We start from the raw sequence: 21,732 nt of genomic DNA on the forward strand, positions 1-21,732 counted from the left end.
AAAAAGATACATGCACCCTAATGTTCACTGTAGCACTGTTTACAATAGCCAGGACATGGAAGCAACCTAAACGTCCATCAACAGAGGAATGGATAAAGAAGATGTGGTACATATATACAGTGGAATATTACTCAGCCATAAAAAAAGAATGAAATAATGCCATCTGCAGCAACATGGATGGACCCAGAGATTGTCATACTGAGTGAAGTCAGAGAAAGACAAATATCATATGATATTGCTTATATGTGGAATCTAAAAAAAGGGTACAAATGAACTTATCTACAAAACAGAAACAGAGTTACAGATGTAGAAAAATATGATTCCGGGTGGGGGGAAATATACACACTACTATATATAAGATAGATAACTCATAAGAACCTACTGTATAGCACAGGTAACTCTACTCAATACTCTGCAATGGCCTACATGGGAAAAGAATCTAAAAGAGAGTGTATATATGTAACTTATTCACTTTGCTGTACACCTGAAACTAACACAACATTGTAAATCAACTATACTCCAGTAAAAATTTAAAAAAAAGAATAAACTGGTGACCGAGGGGAATAGTAGAAAGAGAGACAAACCAGATTTGGCAAAACTTCTTTTAAGATTAAACTTTAAAAAGAAAAGAGCTTTAAAAATGACCTTGTTTGCCGATCCTTCACCTCTGTTTTCTAACAGTTAATGAGAAGAAATAAACCTTTACAGGGTAAAGTAGAAGCTGCAATGCAGAGAGGTGAATTCTTTCAACACTATCCTTTTATATGAAAAGCTCACTTCACCATTCTGGAATAACCTGTACTATTTATGCAATTCCATTTAAGAAAATGTTTCAAACCAGGGCTCCAATGGCTCCTGAACCATACACAGTAATACGAAAACTACACCTTCATCTACGTGGACAAAAAGAGACCATGCCCATGTCCTGGCTATTGTAAAAAGAGCTGCAGTGAACACTTTGGTACATGACTCTTTGTGAATTATGGTTTTCTCAGGGTATATGCCCAATAGTGGGATTGCTGGGTCGTATGGTAGTTCTATTTTTAGTTTTTTAAGGAACCTCCATACTGTTCTCCATAGTGGCTGTATCAATTTACATTCCCACCAACAGTGCAAGAGGGTTCCCTTTTCTCCACATCCTCTCCAGCATTTATTGTTTCTAGATTTTTTGATGATGGCCATTCTGACCAGTGTGAGATGATATCTCATTGTAGTTTTGATTTGCATTTCTCTAATATGATGTTGAGCATTCTTTCATGTGTTTGTTGGCAATCTGTATATCTTCTTTGGAGAAATGTCTATGTGTCCATCATCGGATGAATGGATAAAGAAGATGTGGCACATATATACAATGGAATATTACTCAGCCATAAAAAGAAACGAAATTGAGATATTTGTAGTGAGGTGGATGGACCTCACTAAGAAAATTCCGTTTTCTTAAATGGAATTGCATAAATAGTATAGGTTATTCCAGTCTGTCATACAGAGTGAAGTAAGTCAGAAAGAGAAAAACAAATACCGTATGCTAACACATATATATGGAATCTAAGGAAAAAAAAAAAAGGTCATGAAGAACCTAGGGGTAAGATGGAAAAAAAGACACAGACCTACTAGAGAATGGACTTGAGGATACAAGGAGGGGGAAGGGTAAGCTGTGACAAAGTGAGAGAGTTGCATGGACATATATACACTACCAAACATAAAATAGATAGCTAGTGGGAAGCAGCCACATAGCACAGGGAGATCAGCTCAGTGGTTTGTGACCACCTACAGGGGTGGGATAGGGAGGGTGGGAGGGAAGGAGATGCAAGAGGGAAGAGATATGGGAACATATGTATATGTATAACTGATTCACTTTGTTATAAAGCAGAAACTAACACACCATTGTAAAGCAATTATACTCCAATAAAGATGTTAAAAAAAAAAGAGGGACAGTGCCCAGATGTCCCTGAATATCCTTTTCTCCAATTCTCCAGCAAGCTTATTCCCTACAGTATAAAACAAGACAGCTATTATTCAACTTGGTATTAAAGATACTGACATACAGTAAAAATTCTAAGATACATAAAAGGTAGGCGTAGAAGAGGGTTATTGTGTTCAAATGATATGACCACACAGAAAGCTCAGAGTATCAACTGACAAAAACTAAAGGAGAGTTCACCAGAGTTGCCAGAGAGACAATATATAAAAATCAATAGTATCCCTCTACACCATCAAAAATAACTAGGAAATGGAAAATAAGATAACATTCACAAAAGCAATCAAAAGTATAAATGTCTTGGAATTAAATGAAGAAAATGCATGAGGCGCTATGGAGAAAACTTTTAAACATCATTAAAAAACATAATAAAAGATGTGAATAAGTAGAAAGACTATGTTAACAGGCGGAATGACAACACTGTCACACTCATTCACTCCAAATTAGTCATTTCTGAGCTGAAAGGATAGGACTAAAGACAAGGTTCCACAACATCATACAGCTACTGTACTCCATCCCCTATCACAGATCTTAAAAGCCCTATAACTCAAGATCAGGATCCCTCCCCCTAACTCTAACATATGGCTTTACTAGATGTTCTGCTAGAATTCAGTGGGTAACAGGGACTCACCTGCCTGCTACTGCTCCTGTCTCTGTGAGTTTTCCCAAAGAACGCTGCTCTAGCAAGCCTGAAATGCCTGATCATTTTACCTTATTTGCAGGATAAATACATATACATACATAAACACGTTAAATATATCAATATAAAATTTTAACACCATTAAAAAGAAACTAGGATTTATCAAAGAAAAACTTTTGCAGCCATCAGTACTATCTTAAGTCTAAAGGTAAATGCTAATTTCACCTCTCAAACGATAAACACATTTTAATGTGTATTTAATGTATTTTTAGTATCTTTTAAAATTCCAACCTGTAATGTTTTCAAGCGTTTATTAAGAGGTAACTCATCAACTTCCAGAATAAAAACTTCTACTGCCATGTACAGCTTCTGTTGTACTTCATTTCTTTTGGCTATCAAAATATTCCCTTCATTCTGGAGGAAGGAATAAAAGAATAACCATCATTAATGTATCAGGTGTTTTTTTTACACACTGACCTCTATGAAAAAAACTGATCTCTTAAAGTTAGTAAAATTTAACATTACATTCTCCAAACATAGTAACACTTCAGACAAACACCTGTCTCCTTAGATAACCAAAATGACAGTTTTCTCTCCCTTAATTAGAAATAAGATTTACGTTCAACAATTCTGCTCTGTTGATCTTCATCTTTTCCTATCATTTCTGCAACAATAAAATTTTTGCTTTTCTTAAGAAAATTATACAAGTATCTATGGCTAATTACACACTGTCTCCTTCCTACTCTCAGCCCACCCTCAATTCCTTCATCTACTTATCTTTCAAGATTCAGTTAATCTCCACCATGATAAAACTTCCAATTCACCCAAAAGGCTATGTTTGGAAATAGATATGAGAGATATCCAAGAATGCTGTGAATTACCTCTGTTATAGTACTTACCAAACTATATTAAAACGATCTATTTATATATCCGGCCAATACCCAAGGTAGATAGAGGGATAGGACAACGTCTTAAACAAATGCATGTGTCTACTACCTGTAACAGTGTCTGGCACATACACTTAAAAGCCTGAATGTTAGAATACTCTTTTTTGTGTAAGCTCAACCAGACCATTATATAACTAATTATAAAGACAAAAGAAAAGAATCTCTTTCATCAAAAATACACCTGGTGGGCTTCCCTGGTGGCACAGTGGTTAAGAATCCGCCTGCCAATGCAGGGGACACAGGTTCCATCCCTGGTCTAGGAAGGTCCCACATGCCACGGAGCAACTAAGCCCGTGCGCCACAACTACCGAGCCCACGTGCCACAACTACTGAAGCCCGCGTGCCTAGAGCCCGTGCTCCGCAACAAGAGAAACCACCATAATGAGAAGCCCGCACACAGCAACGAAGAGTAGTAGCCCCTGCTCACCGCAACTAGAGAAAGCCCACTAGCAGCAATGAAGACCCAACACAGCCAAAAATAAATAAATAAGTAAATTTATTTAAAAAAAAAAAAGTACACATGGCAATCAAGTTAAGGAACTGTGCGAAATATATAAATGAAAATAACAATACTGACCCAAATTAAGTACAAGCAGGGAAATAAAATGACAACTTTATCTGAGGGACAATTATGACTCTCTATTTATCCAATAATCTACTCTTCAGTCAGTCAAATGAACTTTAGGGTAATAAAGCCTAAAAGTAAGTCCTGAAACATCAGCAGTAGTGGAAATAAATTGCTTCAAAAAAAAAAATCACATTTGTTCTGCTAGAATACCAAGTCCTAGGTATATACTAAGCCCTCTCCCTCCCTGTGATAAATCACTTTCCTATGCTCAAATGACAAAAACAAAACAAAACAAAAATTAAAAAGCAGTCCTTTTTCATCTTTTCATCTTACTACATGAAAATACATGATGAAGTATTTTAATACTGGCAGTATGGTTTAAATGGAACTAGAATACACTTTGTAATCGGACATACCTGGGTTCAAATTCCATATTAACATTTACAACTACGTAATCTTGAGCAATTTCGTTAAACCCTGTGGGCCTCAGTTTCCTGAGGAGCAAAAGTGCCAAGTGCCCTTTTTTTTTTTTTTTTCGCAGTACGCGGGCCTCTCACTGTTGTGGCCTCTCCCATTGCGGAGCACAGGCATGTGGGATCTTCCCGGACCGGGGCACGAACCAGCGTCCCCTGCATTGACAGGCGAACCACTGCGCCACCAGGGAAGCCCAAAAAGTGCCCATTTTTAAAAGTTAGTGTACGAAAAGTTTATAAAGTATCTATAACACTGCCTGTGTTTCATAGAGATTCAAAAATTATTACTTCTGTCACTTTTTTTCTTCCATAATCAGAAGTAACCAGTAACCAGGTCTAATATGTAAAATAACCCAAATCGAATCCTTTATCCAAATTAAACATTCCTGGCATTTTCAAAGGCCTAGTTATTCTGTTTACTTTTCTCATTCAGAGCCAGTTATGCTGCCAACTGGCCAACATAGAATGAATAGGAAATAAGACTTTCAGGGTACAATCCCCAGAGGCAGAAACCACCGATACTTAAGATAGGACAACTCCAAACACAAGTTTAGGGCTCATAGGTACTATGGAAAACAATGATTGTTGTACCAAATATCTTTATATGAAAAAGAAGGAGTTCCATTCAGCTCAATATAATAAACTAAAGAAAATTCCAAGAGGAAATAAATATATTTTTACCTACACTAATGAAGGAGTCACATGAAATATTCCATTCTTCATATCCCTCCCCTACCCACACACGGATGGCTTAGATAGCATTTAACAGTAAGGCAGAGTCCTATAATGCAGCATAGAACACGCCACTCAGACCAGAAGACAAGATCCACATTAGCAGTTGTGGGAGCCACTCTGGCTTACAAGCCTCATGCCCCTCAAAAGCCACCATCTCTTATAGGTATAGCTGCCAGGGTCCCTCAAGGGGTATGCCCAGTTGCAAGTATTTGTAGTTTACAGTTCCTCCCAGTCCAGATACAATTTACCAATCAGGGGTTTTATTTTTACCTAAACAATGTTGCCAGTAACATGACTGAAATACCATTTCATCAAATTACCAAGGGAACAGAGAGAGGTAAATTCTCATGCAAAAGGGACTGCAAGAGGGTTAACTAACCCTTTTTCCACAATCACTACTTATCTATCCTACCTTTCTTACAAGGCAACAAAAGAAATCAAATTATTAATATGAAGATATGTAAAAGTTAAAGATTTCACATAAAGTATCATTCCAATATCTGCAGTCCTTCTGCTTTCTTGAAAGACATTATCTTCTTATGTTCAACAGATAAAAATCATCATAGAGAAAAATTCTTAACCCACCATATTCTGACAAGTTTGAATCTTCTCCTGAGCCAGAAAGTATTCTGCCCAAATTATCTCTAATTCATTCAGAGAAGCTGGGAGAGTAAAGCAGCCTTCATCCAACACTTGTATAGCATCTGACAGGTCATTTCCAAAATGAGCATTGATATTGACACATCTATTAAAACAGCAAAAAGGAAAAGATCAAGAAATTTTTAAGGTGCTGTGAGAAAACAAATTACACTTAAATACTAATGGTCTAAAGTTACTATTTACAACACTGGCTATGAAGAGGTACTTTTTAAAATCATATAAAATCATAAATAACTTTGATACAATTAAAAACATAATTGATTGAGAAAAAATTTAAATATCTCTTTCAAAAAGCTTTATATAAAAAGACAACTTCAAAAGTCTGCAGATTTTAAATGATATTAAATTAGATTTATAAATAATTCTGTAAAATTTTATACTTAAGCCAATCTTGCTTACCAAGATGACAGGCACATAGTCCTTTGACCTTAATAAGCAGACTAGCATTTGCAGAGGTTTTTAAAATATCCAAAAAGAAAAAGCAATGAGAAAGACCAAATAGCAAAACCAACAAGGCCCATCATTTTCTTTTTTCTAGCTTCCAGTTAGACTGACACCATTCTAACAGCACATTATTTCCTCAAATATGGGTTAAAATATTTTGAACTGTTTTGGTCCAAAGTCTATCTCACAGCTTTGCAAGTGTAGTCACCTGAATTTTTGGTTGTGCATTAAAAGTTGATTAAGCTCTAGAGAGACTTACTCAAACTATTTAGAAACTTATAAACCAGATACCGATTGATGGATTTATACTGGAGAATATAAATTCCCACTGGACAAAAGACGAATGTGCAGGATTAATTCAGGGCAACATCTTCTTAGTGTTTCAAAGTACATGAGAAAATGAATTACTGATTTAAGTTGTATGTATAGCACAAAAAGAGAACTAGGTTGTTTTGAGAACTATTTTTTCCACAGTGCAGAAAAGGGTAAAAAATTATCCCTAACCAATAATAAAGCAATCCTCTAGAAAGTAAAATACCTATATAATTCATATATAGAGTCTGAGATATGCTGAATTATCTCTGCACAAAACTTGCTAACCAATTTCTTCTAACTCCATGAACACTACTTTCTTCTTTCTTTAGACGGAGTATAATTAAGTTAGATTACTGAAATCTAGTTTCAGTATAGGACTGAAAATAACCCCAAGCAAAACAAGAGGACATAGTAGTTTCTCATCAAACTACCACTTAGAAGTTGTGTTGACTTTTTAATTTCATTCTCATAGATGACTTAGGACACTATCATGCCACACAGTGTCAACAGAACACTAACAAAAACAATATAAAATTTGTCTCAGGAGTAACTATTTTTAGTTTCCTTCTTTAAAGTAATAAAAATACAAAGATTAAGTTACAAAGCAAAAATGGCAGGCATACAAAACAAAGCACCAATTAATTAGCATTTGTTTTAAACTATCCTTCTTAAAAATATGCTTTTACCTACCTAATTTCTTTCAATATTTCAACCTTAGCTGCTAGATTTTTCATTCTGGTACCTACACAAGTCTTAAGAGTACTTTCTAAATGTTTAGTCAAATCCATGGTAGTTGCTTTCTCTTGCTGAAGCAAAGAACAAATACATCTTAGTTAGACCCAAATAGGAAACTGTATTTCTACTGTTATTTAAATGATTTTTAGGCGTAATTAAAATTTTAAAGGCTAAAAAATACTAGGCGACAGGATAACAAACACTGATTTCCCTACTAGCTAGGATCTGGAAAAGATAAACTATTCCAGTCTTCTGCCTTCACACAGAGACACTCTTATATTGCATCCTAATAAGAAACCAAATAAAAACAAAATTTCACATATTATATGTCTTAATACTTAGATTTTAAAAATAAAAATAAAAGATACCCTTAAAAACCAAATGATAATCAATGACAATTTGTTTTCTGATGAAGTCTTATATCATTCTGCATTTTAAAAGAATCAAAAACATCATTTCCTTGACCCAAGCTACATTAAACTCCTTGATTCTGAGTGGTACCTTAACAATATGTTTAATATAATTATTCAAAATAATGTGTAGAGCAGTAATATGGATAAAGACCTGCAATTTTATTCCAATTATACTACAAACCAGGTATTACACAGTTAAACACAGAACTTTTACTCAATCTTTAAACACCATGCTCTCTGGTGTTCACATTCTCTCCAATGCTTCAGTTAAATAAAAAGAGAGCCAATGCTGAATGCTGATTAATAGTAAGTTAACATTGGGGAATGCTCATGCCCATCTGCTCCCATTTGCTGAGGAGGATGACCATGAAGAAGCAGTTATGTTTGTTCTTAAATCTGTTTATATCCACTGTAATTGCTATGATAATTACTCCAAAAATTACATAAATCTAAGAAACAGAAGTGGGAAAATAAAAAGTTGTTGAATCTTTGAAAATGTGTTTAATGCTTTACAAAGACTCGATAAAAGCAAATTTTTAGTACAAATTGCTAATGAAATACATGTGGATGAGAACTATAAAATTCTGAAGAATCATTTAAATCTAAAAGAAATGTCAACTCAGTTTATTTCTCAACTGTCTTAAACTTACTGTTAATCCACCTGTAAAAAAAAAAGAACCAGAGCTCAGATGACAAATAATTAGTATGGTTTTTAAGACAAACAACAAATAAAACAAATAGAAAAGATGCCAAACTTAAACCCAACCACATTAATAATTACATTAAATGAAAATTAGCTAAACACTCCAATTAAAAGATGTGAGATTATCAATCTGGACAAAAACAGCTCAGACTCAACCATATAAGCTGCTTATTAGAAACACTTATTAGATATAAAGAGACAGATAAAAATTAAAGGATGGAAACTATATACAAGGCAAACATTGCTATATTAATATCAGGCAATGTGGACTTCAGTACAGGGAGCACTCCCAGCAATAAACTGGGATATTTCATAAAGACAAATGAATTAATTCATCAAGAAGACACAACAATTCTAATTGTGAATGCACCTAATAACAAAGCTTCAAAACCACAAAGTAAAACCTGATGGAACAAAAGGAAGAAATACACAAAACCACAATAATATCTGGATATTTTAACACTCCTCTCTCTGTAACTGAAGGAACAAGTAAACAGAAAATCAGTCATGATACAAAAATCTTAAACAATACTATCAACCAATTCGACCTAACTAACATTTATAAAACACTCCACCACACAACTGTAGAATACACATAATTTTTAAAAGCATATGGAAAATTTCCAAGGACAAACAATATGCTGGATAATAAAACAAATATCAATAAATGTGAAAGGACTGAAACCATACTGAGTATGCTCTCTGATGCTAAGAAAATAAAATATCAGTAACAAAAATATACTGGAGGGAAATCTCCGAATCTGTGGAAATTAGGCGACACACTTCTAAATAGCTCATGATTTAAAAAAAAATAAATAATGGGAAGTTTTTAAATGTTTGATTAAATAATAAAAAAACATATCAAAATTTGTGGACTACAAGTAAAGTGATGCTTAAAGGGAAATCTTTAAACATTATAAAAGAACAAAAGATTAAAAACATTTATATGAATAAAAAATAAAACGATACAAATTTCCATCTAAAGAAGCTAGAAGAACAAACTGAAGGAAGGAAATAATAACAATAAGTAAAGAAATCAATAAAGTAGAATAGAGACAAACAATAAAGAAAAAAAAAACAGAAGCAAAAATTAGTTCTTGAAAAATGTTAAGGACTTCCAGTTTCTAGTCCAGCATGTAAGAAGAAAAGTCACCTGTCCATCCTAACAAGTAAAAAGTTGAGCAACTGAAAAATCAACAATTTTTCTTAGATTTGTCACAGAGGTAAGGTCACAAGGCACAACTGGAAAGACAAGACAGGCTAATAAAGGAAACTCAAAACTTTCTGGAGCAGCAATCCCCACCACCCAGGGAAGAAGTCTGGAGTAGGGAAGCTGCAACTGTAACTGACATATTGCTAGAGGCTCAGTATGAACAACTGAAAGTTAAAAACACCAGGGGGACCCCATCATCAGGATGCCCCCACATTTTTGTGAGTTTTACCTCCTGGATCTCCAGCAGGTTCTCACAGTAAATCCCCTCAAGCTTCCAGCAGGAGGAGGGGAAAAGGAACCATTTTGAAATATGTTAGAATATTCTGTACTTAACAAGATCTGCCCTCAGTGGAAACCATTTAAACAGAGCCTACCTGCTAGGATTTTATCCAAGCCTAATTAACCTGGGGGAAGGGAAATACCCAAATCCAGCCCACTCTAGCGATCCTCCTTTCTAAAGGGAGTGGGGGAGAAAACTAGTTGCAAGTGCAAAATTCACAGTCCAGAGGCACAGGCTCACTAAAAGACCTTCTTAGTCTTTTCAGACTATAAAACGCTTCTCCTTCCCCCACACCTAATCATCACATTTACTAAATTCCTATTTATAGAAGTTCCTTTCACCAAATACATCATGCCTGGCTATCAAAAAAAAAAGCTTGTAAGACATGTTAAAAGACAAAAACACAGTTGGAAGAGACAAAGCAAACATCAGCATCAAATTCAGATCCGGCAGGAATATTGGGATTATCAGACAGGAGCTTCAAACATGGTAGGATAAATATGCTAAGGGCTCTAACAGATAAAGTAGACAGCATGCAAGAACATACAGGCAATGTAAGCAGAGAGATGGAAATTCTAAGAAACAAACAAACAGAATATGCCAGAAATCAAAAACACTGTAGACAGAAATGAAAAATGCTTCTGATGGGCTTATCAGTAGAGTAGATATGGCTGAGGAAAGAATATAATCCAAAATACGTGAATCCATATATCCACAAAAAGACCTGTAAAAGAATATTCACAGTGGCTTTATTTATAATGGCCCAAAACTGAAAACAACCTAAATGCCCATGAATAAGAAAATGAGTAAATAAACTGCGGTATATTCATAGAATGGAACACTACTTTGCAATAAAAATGAACAAACTACTGATAAACACAACCTCAATAAATCTCACAGACATTATTCTTTAAGTGAATGAAGCCAAACATAATAGAATATGTATCAGAGGATTATTCCATTTATATGAAGTATAGGACCAGGAAAACGAAACTGTGGTTATATATAAATCAGAAGAATGGTTGCCCTGAGTGGGAGGAAGAGAGGATAGGCCAGAAAGAGATACCAAGGAACTTTCCAGGGTTGAAAGAAAGGCTTTATATCTCCAACAGGCAACGCCGTTGGCCTATAATCCATTTACTCTCTTCATGGAAGGGGACCAGGACACCCATAGAGAAAATAAAAGGCAGGTGACTAGTCTAATCTCCTTGTCAACTAAACCTTTAAAAAGAAAAGAGACTGTTTTCTAAGAGGAAGAGACCTTATCTCTGAAATGCACTTAGCAAGATGTTCCTGGCTATAGGATTAGTTATAATGGATAAAACCCACAATTTATGGATTTATGAGTCAGAGTTCCCTGAAGAATGCCACATATGAATCTAGGGGCTGGAGATTGAGTTCAATCACCAATGGTCAATGACTTAACCAGGCCTATGTAATAAAACCTTGATTTAAAAAAAACTCAGAAAAAAATTTAAAAGTTCAGAATGATGAGCTTCGGGGGAGCTTCCAGACTGGTGAACAAATCCATGTGCTGGGAGAGTGGCAGGCCCAGAGACCCGCCCAACCCCCTTCATAACTTCCCCTATGCATCTCTTCCTTCTACTTGGCTGTTCCTGAGTTTTATCCTTTATAATAAAACTGTAACCATAAGCATAGCACTTCCCTGAGTCCTATGAGTTGTTTTAGAGAATTACTGAATTGAGGGCAGGGGGTGGGGGTGGGGTCATAGGAACCCTCAAATTTATACTCAGCCAGACAGAAGTGTGGGTAGCCTGGGACGTGATTTGTGACTGGTACCTGAACTGGGCTAAATCTTGAGGGACTGAGTCCTTACCTTGTGGAGTCTGAGATAACTCCTGGTATTTAGTGTCAAAAATGAATTGATGGACATCCAGTTGGTGTTAGAGAATTGGAAAATAGTGTTGGGATAACATATTTAGAATCAGAAAAAGCTACACATTTGAAAACCACAGTATTCTTGTGGGGGGAAAAAACTGCCCCGAATCTGAGCAAACCTCGAGACCTAACTACCATAAAAGGAAACACATGGAGATACAGGAGCCTGTTAAGCAACACAAGGATGCAGATTAAGCAATTTAAGTGATCTATCAACCAAAATTCAATGTATGGGCCTAATAGGAATTCTGATTAGAAGAAACCAACCGTAAAAGGACATTCATGGAGCAAATATGGGAAACCTGAACACTGACTGGATATTAAATGATATTAAGGAATTCTTGTTAATTTTTAAGTCTAATAGTATTACGGTTATGTCTTTTTTTTTTTTTTTTTTTTGCGGTATGCAGGCCTCTCACTGTTGTGGCCTCTCCCGTTGCGGAGCACAGGCTCCGGACGTGCAGGCTCAGTGGCCATGGCTCACGGGCCCAGCCACTCCACAGCATGTGGGATTTTCCCGGACCGGGGCACGAACCCGTGTCCCCTGCATCGGCAGGCAGACTCTCAACCACTGCGCCACCAGGGAAGCCCTGGTTATGTCTTTTTTGAAGTTCTTTTCTATTAGAGATACATACAAAAGCACATACATTAAAATATTATGAACGGGATTTGTTTTAAAAGTAGTAGATTTAAAAAAAAACTGCTGTGTATTTAATAATTGTAAAAACTGGGTGATGGATACATAAGTATTAATTATTCAATTCTCTCTTTTTAAAATGTTTGAGGGACTTCCCTGGTGGCTCAGTGGTTAAGAATCTGCCTGCCAATGCAGGGGACACAGGTTCGATCCCTGGTCCAGGAAGATCCCACATGCCACAGAGCAACTATGCTGGTGCACCACAACTACTGAGCCTGCGCTCTAGAGCCCGTGAGCCACAACTACTGAAGCCCACGTGCCTAGAGCCCATGCTCCTCAACAAAAGAAGCCACCGCAATGAGAAGCCTGCGCACCACAACGAAGAGTTGCCCCCGCTCGTTGCAACTAGGGAAAGCCCGCACACAGCAACAAAGACCCAACGCAGCCAAAAATAAATAATAGATTAAATAAATAAAATGTTTGAAAATTTCCATAGTTAAAAATTTTAAAGAACGTAAGAGGAAATGTAACTGAGAAATTATTAATCTCTCAAACATCCAATGAAATCCAAAGATGATTAGCTTGTAGCATAAGAAAAATATCTATAAACAAATATAAAAAAAAGGAGAGAATAAAGAGTGGGGAGATGAAGGGAAGGAAAGGAAAGGAGACAGAAAATTAAACAAAAAATAAGAGCAAATGAATATAAGGATTTCCCAGTTCATCATTCTTTACCTTACGCCATTGAACATACCATACCTGCAGCTCCTGGACAGTCTGTTCTACTTTCAATTCTAATGCCTTATACCTTTCAAGAAGAACCTCCTTCTCTGTTTTAAGCCTTTCATTTTCTTCAATCAGTTTCTGGTCCTGCTTAATTTTTGCCAGGCTGACATTCAACCCAAAATTAAAGCCACCAACAGCCAAATTTTCCCTATTAAAAACAAATTCACTCATTGTAAAAAACAAACTGTGTAAGTGTTACAGGGATCAAACCCTAAAATTCTCTTGCGTTTTTTTTAGCATGATATACCTTAAAGTTAATTTTGGAAACTAATCTAAAACCTTTACCTAATTCAACATTAAAAAATATTTTTAATGCAAACTAGATTTTATAACTGAAGAAACACTTCAAAAACAATGCCTCCAAATCTCAAAGAATACATATTCCAACTTCTTCATAGCAATATCAACTCCAGGAAATACAGTAAAAAGCATTTCTGTATCAGTTTCTTCCAATCCCTCCTCCCCATCACCTCCACTCCATCTGACAGTTTAGTTCCTAGAGCACTGATAAGGTCCCAAAAAACAGCTATATTACCCAAGACATGGCATCATGGCCTAGATCATGATACAGAAGTATAAGAATGGTTTGGTAAACATCAAACCTGGCTTTTTGCTTCAAGTTTATATTTCAAAATTATCTAAAAAGTGAACACCTTTGGTAATAATCAAATTCTATCACAGTACATTTTCACAGGAAGAACAAAGAGCCTCTCTTTTGTTAAAAAGGAAAGGCAATTCCCTAAAACTCATTAAAATATTCTTAAAGCCAAAGGAAAAACTTCAAGTTTATCTGAAATTCTGGCTCTTGGCTGAATCATTTAGATTTAGGGGTAGATTTTTATTTTTAATAAATGTATTCGAAAGAGTTGGAATGAAGAGTTGGTATGTGAACTTCAAACAATTCAGGAATGATTTTTCTTTCAAAATGGCTTTTAATTAAAATATTCCTGCTAAAGAGGATAGGAATACCTGCTTGAGAAAAACAGAAATAATCAGTATCATCCCTCAGAATCACTGACATAGTTGAGGACTCCAAAAACGTAAGCCTTGACTTCTACTACGACAAGGGCTTACACCATACATCAGAAATTAGTTAAGACTAAAAATCCCAACGTAGTCTTACTTTGGAAATGTCACATGATTTCCTGCATCATTTTCACTCTTCAAGTCAAGAGACAGCCTCCCACTTAAGTGGTCCTTTGGCCTGATGAAAAGTGACTGGTTTGAGCTATGCCCCCAGAAAGGAATGGGGCTTTTGAGGTTCCTGAGGACAAGCTGACCAGGATCCGATTTTTTTTCCTCACAGATGTTAGTGCTGGAAGTAAGTTTGCATTTTTCTGCAAATCCTTTCTTAGCCACCTCTTCCCCTATATCCACACTGCCATACTCAGCCTGAGCAATAACTGTTCCATCTTGATAGGTTGCTTTAATTCTCATTTTTATTTGCTTTTCAAAAATCAAGCTCCCCAAAAAGATTCTGCCCTAAGAAAGATAAAAAAAAGAAGACATAAACCAGCTACACCAACATGTTTTTCTCCACTTATTTTGTTTCTACCTAGTTTTTCCAAAGATCGTATTTCCTCATTCTGAAATCTCTGTAAAAGTGGTCTTACCTTGTTGTTGGCTAAATGCAAATATACTTCTGCATGTGTATGACTATATTCCAATTACACACTTGCTAAAATCCTTTCCAGAAGTAGAGCTGAGACCAGTATAGGCAGCCATATTTATACATTGTTAAATGTGTACCAACTAAATACCCTAGAATAATTTTTTTAAACCAAGCAGATTCTGTTGACATTTTGGCCCTAACTACATATAATGGTGCCCTGAGGAGCTACACCACATAAAAATGAATTTTGGTATCTAGAAAAAATGCTCAAATTCAACAAAACTTTAAAAATCATTTTAAAGGCCTAATCAGGTACTCTCATTTCAAAGTAAGACAAGAGCAGAAGCAGAAAACAGAAACTCAAGGCATAAAACATCAACAATTTTTTTAAAAAATCAACAAACTGCAATTATGGAATATGAGATGTTAGAAATTCCTAAATTAAAACTCTCTTAAATAGAATTTTGTCTGAGGGAGCAATACCTGTATAACTGGCATATGAGAAGACATGTGAGTAATTAGGTACTTGATAACATTTAGTTATAGATTATTGATCCACAGCACTGAGCAAAGACATACCTAAAACATATTTAGAATTGAAGATATCTTGAGATTTAATTTTAATAAGAACTTGCTTACATCTCCAGAAATCTGAACTCCTAAAATTACTTTGATATGATCTAATTTGATAATTATTCCTCTCTTCCCAAATTTCTCTAAATTCCTTACCTAACTTTCATCCTATAGAGGAAATGAATCATTTCTCAGAATATATAAAGTATAAATTTGAGACAAAAATATCTTGTTTCATATCTTCCTTGGAATCCCTGATGTAATTAATCTTATGGGCCATAACTCTCTTAGGGAGAAGCTTTATTTTTAGCTATATTCTCACTAGGTAAATATGACAAACAATAAAGCTTATGCAAATAAAACCGAATAGGTAATCATACCAATAATAATCCAGGCAACACGACCATAAGAACAAATTAAAAACCAGAAAATACAAGCTAGTCACATCAAAAAAAAAAAAAAAGAAAAAAAATTTTCAAGGTACAAGAAACTAAATAATATTGATAGGGAGTAACTATTTCCTTTTTAACTATATGGTAGTATAGCAGGTAGAAGGGAGATCTATGTAGGAGTTCTTAACTTTTTCCATGCCATGGGCTCCTTTATCGATCTGGTGAACCCTTTGGAATCCTTCTTGGAAAAATGTTTTTAAATGTATAACATAAACATAAGGAGAACTACAAAGAAAATTATTTTACCATGATATATTTTAAGCCCAGGTTAAGAACTCCTGAGCCTAAAAGGATGCATCTGAAAGGGTACAGGAGATTCAAACTACATAGGCTCAAGGATCACCAACCATCACTACCAAAAAGAAAAAAGAATTTTTTTAATCCGCAAACCAAAATGACAAAGTATTCTAAGTTACCAAAAACACAGGTTTAATAAATTTTTCAAATCATAAAAATTTTAAATACACACATATTGAGATACTTGAATTCACCAAGAACACCAATATAGAAAGCAAAGACGGTCCAGAATGTATCACCAAAAAATGAGATCAAGCAGGCAAAGCTAACAAACTCAAAATATAATTCACTGAAATATATCTAAGATTTTGATCAATCAGAATATAGTTTTTAGTTAACCTCTTTCATTAAAAAAACCTTAATTTCAACCCTCAATATTGAAAGTCTATCTAAAATTCAAGTATAACTTCCACCCCTAACCAATCTTAATGGAAGTGACAGTGTCTGAAAATTATTGCTGCAATATGTGAAATTCTTAATACTTAACACTTCAAGAAACTCTGTCCTCGGGCAACATATGAATTTAAGTGGAAATAAATCTACTTTTTACAAAAGTTCCAATTACCTAAAGCTGAATGTTCTAAAGGTATACTGTTTATTTAGAAATTTTTACACATAAACCTGATTTTCAGACTTTTCTCTGAAGTCAAATTCTTTTTAGTTATGGTCATTAATCACAATTAGTACAAAACTGTTCAATCAGATTCTCCCTGAATCATATATAATTACAGGTAGAACCCTGAATTTGGAATAAAATCTGAGTTCTCCTAAATTCTAACAAAAAGCTTTATTCAGAAATAGGAAAGCATCACTTGCTTTCTTAGTCTACCCAACCTTGTCTGGATATATTAGAAAACAGGTTAAAAGACCTTTAAACTGTTAAACCCATATTCCAATCTCTACCTCTCATTGCATGATTCTACATAAAAATTTTCAAAGTAAGAAAGGCATTTAGGACATAATTTAATCTTCTTTGATCTTCAGCAATTTTTACCACCATTTTGAGTTACAGTTTCAACTGTGCTTCAGCATAGGTGTGAAAGTGTTGGTTTAAAATGTGTTGAAAGTATTTCAGTGCCCAGGACACCCTCTGGAAGTATCTTTTTAAAAAATTTTTTTTATTTTAACTGAATCCCTACTTATCCATTCATCCATTCAAATGCTAGATAAACTGGATGCTCATCTAACACCTAACAGGCAGAAGCAGGGAGATTAGGCATAAAAAATGAATAAAATACTTGTCTCTACCAAGACAGTCTTGTCTCTACCAAGCTCACCATCTTGTGGGGGGAGGAAAATGCCTCTACATGCCTATACATTGAACTAAAACAGCTGCAGGAGAATGAATGGTGGGTATCAGCAAAGACTTCTTATAAGAAATTACACTTGAACCTTCAGCTGAGAACTAATGGCTAAACATGGACTTTCTAAGCAGAGGCACTCAAGAATAACCATTTCTTTCCAGAAAACATTCAGTTTACTAATTAGTTCAACTCCAATGAACAGTCTTTTTATTGAATGTAAGCATGCAAATACAAATAATACCATCTATTAAGAATCTATGAAGCACATAAAACATTCTCAATACTGAAGTTTATTTCTTCAGTTCCAAAAATAAATTTTGAAAATGACATTTTCTTTGATTCATGTTTGTTTCAATCTACATAAATTTTATATCATCTTACTACGAGAAGAGCAATGGACTTGAGTTCTAGCCCTAGCTCAGCCCTAATTAGCTTTATGACTTTAAATAACTTATTTAATTGTTGTAGACCCAATTTCTTTATTTGCAAAACAATAAGATGAGAGCAGATGAATTCTAAGGTCTGTAAATTTAAGATTCCAAGGTTCTAGGCATGCAAGAAATTCAAAACAAGCCTCTACCTTGGTCAAACATTTATATTTAAAAAAAAGTAATAAATTTTAGATTTTAAACCAAAAATTTAGGGTGTAATTTTACAATAATATCTATGCTTTACTCTATTTATGAGAGTCTAAAGTACAGAAACATTTCTTATAAGTAACTATAGTGCAGACAAAACTACACCCAACGGCCTAAAAGATTCTAAAAACAACAAAAAGAGAAGGTTTTCAAATTTTACTGTTCCTGGGCTTCCCTGGTGGTGCAGTGGTTGAGAGTCCGCCTGCCGATGCAGGGAACACGGGTTTGTGCCCCGGTCCGGGAAAATCCCACATGCCGCGGAGCGGCTGGGCCCGTGAGCCATGGCCGCTGAGCCTGCGCGTCCGGAGCCTGTGCTCCGCAACGGGAGAGGCCACAACAGTGAGAGGCCCGCGTGCCGCAAAAAAAAAAAAAAAAAAATTTTACTGTTCCTTCTAGTACTGATTAAATTATTTCCAAATAAGTCATTTGAGCTGCTAAATATACAATACAAATCTGATTACTTTGCAATGTGATATTCCCTCAATGGCAGTATCAGCTACCAAAAGAACATCACTGTTGTACAGATTTAAAAGGAGGTAGGATTCTTGTTAAGACTACCGCTGAAATTATTAGAGGTCTTCCAGAATTAGGTCGCTAACCCAAAATGTAATGGAAACGAATACAAACAGTAGTCTAGATTAGCAGAACATCACTGCCAATTACTATATCGAACAGTATGAGCCTCTGCCAAAAAGATACAATCTAATTAATTTACAACTCCACTAATTTCAAATTTATGATATTTAACGCCAGAGCTAGATTAAAGAGCACTTTTATTTAATAAATACTTTCGCAAAAGCAAAAAACAAAATAATTAGATTCATCATTCTCTCCATCATAAAAGAGACTATCCTTTGAAGCTTTCACATCAGAAGAAACTACTTACATTTATTATATGTGTGCACATATACATACATACACACACACACACACACACACACATATATCAGTCTTATCTGATCAAGAATGTTTACCTAGCAAAGATGAGCACAAATAAATAACTGTCTGTGAATTATTCTATAATTTCATATTTTTCATTAATTTATACAAGCTTTTACATCAAAGAAAATTAATGGATTTTTAGCACGCTTATACTGCGTTTCCAGCACATAGTTTTACTTCCATTAGCAAAAATATTTACAATCTTTGACTTGCCTGATCAAACTGGGTAACTTCTTGGCCAGAAGGAATCTGTAGTCCCCAAAGTCTATACTTTTTGGCAACACTAGAAAACTGCAGATCCAAAGGAATCTCAGCTATATCAGATCGACTTAGAATTTCACTATTTCCATAGTCAATATATCTCACCAGACACTGGAAAAAAATGAGAGAAATGCTAACACAGAACTTAGATTAAATATCTCCAAAGAAACTACCCATTTGCTGCTTTCTGTTAACTACCTGTAAATCATGATAGCATTTTACCTGAAACTGACAAAATGCATTCAGAAATGAAAGCTCCAGCAATATCCTCAAAATATAGAAAATCCATAGTCCATGAGATCCCAAGGATTTCTATATTTGGTATTAGTTCAACCAGTACCAAACTACTATTTCCAACAGTACCATTTCTCATTTTGATTTTTTTTAAACAATAGTATTTAAATAAAACATAAATCTATGAAACTTATGACTCTCTCCTATCTCAAATGTTAAAATCAATCAACCTTCAAAATCAATCAACCTTCTTAAATTCAAGTTGGAAACAATAAAATCTGAAAATAAAGGCAAAGTTATGAAACTTTCTTTGATAAACTTAAGCCTACTCCAACTGTTAGATCTTGGAAATGAATCAAATTCACCCTTACCTCCAGCTCTATATCTGTATAAAAGGTAAAAAAGAAAAATAGTTTATTACAAGGTCAAAAGCCATCTCATCCTTTAATTTAAAAAAGTTAAAGCCAAACCAAAAGCAAACACAAAATATCATCTCCAGTTGTCAAACTGTGGAGAAAAGGTCTATTTCACTAAGATAAACCACTACCCATGACAGTAATAAATCACGAGATTTTTTAAAGATATTTGGAACATTACTCAAGGTGTTTCACCTTACCTTCTTATTACACCAAGAACAATATTTACAAAACATATGTATTATAAAATATTTTAAGTCCAGGAAAGTAGACACAGAAAAAAACAGTAAAAGAAACCCTACAGAGATGCTTTTGCAGAGCCTGCAATGTGCAATTGCCACCAAACAGCTATTCAGAATCCTATCTCCACAAATTCCCTTAAAAATCTCCCACAATTTCACAACGTAAAAAACAAAATAGCTAAATGCAAAGAAAATTCATCACATTTAACCAAGGCGTGAGAAAGTGGCAAGCCAATCTTCATTATTAACAATATGCACATCAACTAAGTAAAAGATAACCATAACTTCAGGATCAATCAAATATTCTCTTCCTACTCAATCTTAATAGAATGAACTTTTAAGTTACTCAGCAAGAATCAAACATAATTATTAAGAACTGAGGTACAAAGAACCAATTGGTCACCCAAAATAATCACAAATTATGTAATCTATACTTGGATAATCTGGGGTGATTATACAACAACTTAAAATCAGAAGAATATTCCTGAATCTGACTTGTATTTTTTTAAGCAATTCATTTCTTTTGTGTTCTCTACGGGGAAAAATTTATGTTTTAATCAGTTTATAAGTTCATTCAACCATATTTTATTACTACTGTGAATAGCAATGAAGGACTAAATAAGCATCACATTTTGGAACCAAAATAAATATTCCTCAGAGCAAAAAAATTGAACACTTGTTCCTGCCTTTTCATCACTGATTATTTTCAGTACTTTGCATCTGTACCAACATTTATCTTCAGAAAATAATCCTCCATAAATCTACAAAGAGAAAAAGAAAGTAAAATTATTTGGCATTTTAATGAATTTAATGCTAAGTAGATCAGAATAATAATTAGCATTTATTAAGGACTTGCTATACATAAGTAAGCATGTATAGATAACAACCCTATGAGGCAGGTACTTTGTTTTCACCATTATATGCCCAAAGTCATAAACTAGTAAGCAGCAGAACCAGGATTCAAATTCAGGCAACTGACTTCAGAGTTCATTATGTTTTTCTGCCTCTCCAAAAAACAGGAGAGAGAAGACGAAAGACATAAAAACAGAAAACTCAAAGAAAGGCCCAAGCATCAAAGACTTAAAGTCATGCTGTTTTGATGTCTGAAGACATAATTGGTACAATTAATTGTTCTTAAAACACAAACATGCCAAGTACATGCCACTTAAGTCTAATTCTCAACCATGGTAGGATCCCTATGTCCAACCAGACAAGAAAGATTCTTACACTTTTTACTTTATACAGAAAGACTTCAGTGTTATTGTAAATATAAGTAAATAAATTACATTAGATAATATCCTTAATACTGAACCTTCATATATTTTAAATTTATAT

At 34.7% G+C, this 21,732-nt stretch overlaps 1 protein-coding gene across 1 annotated transcript in view; it reads right to left on the reverse strand.

The window, feature by feature from the left end:
* The window catches only part of STK31 (serine/threonine kinase 31), an 88,715-nt gene that overhangs the window by 55,263 nt on the left and 11,720 nt on the right, over positions 1-21,732 (reverse strand). Inside the window, 7 exon segments of the mRNA XM_022585071.2 lie at positions 2,910-3,032; positions 5,927-6,086; positions 7,451-7,566; positions 13,400-13,574; positions 14,550-14,908; positions 19,458-19,616; positions 21,084-21,158. Of these exon segments, the coding sequence (XP_022440779.2) occupies positions 2,910-3,032; positions 5,927-6,086; positions 7,451-7,566; positions 13,400-13,574; positions 14,550-14,908; positions 19,458-19,616; positions 21,084-21,158 (1,167 nt within the window).

The sequence above is a fragment of the Delphinapterus leucas genome, chromosome 9 (genome assembly GCF_059928025.1).
Source record: "Delphinapterus leucas isolate spDelLeu-1000000601 "Yukka" chromosome 9, BTC_Dleu_Yukka2, whole genome shotgun sequence".
NCBI lineage: Eukaryota > Metazoa > Chordata > Mammalia > Artiodactyla > Monodontidae > Delphinapterus > Delphinapterus leucas.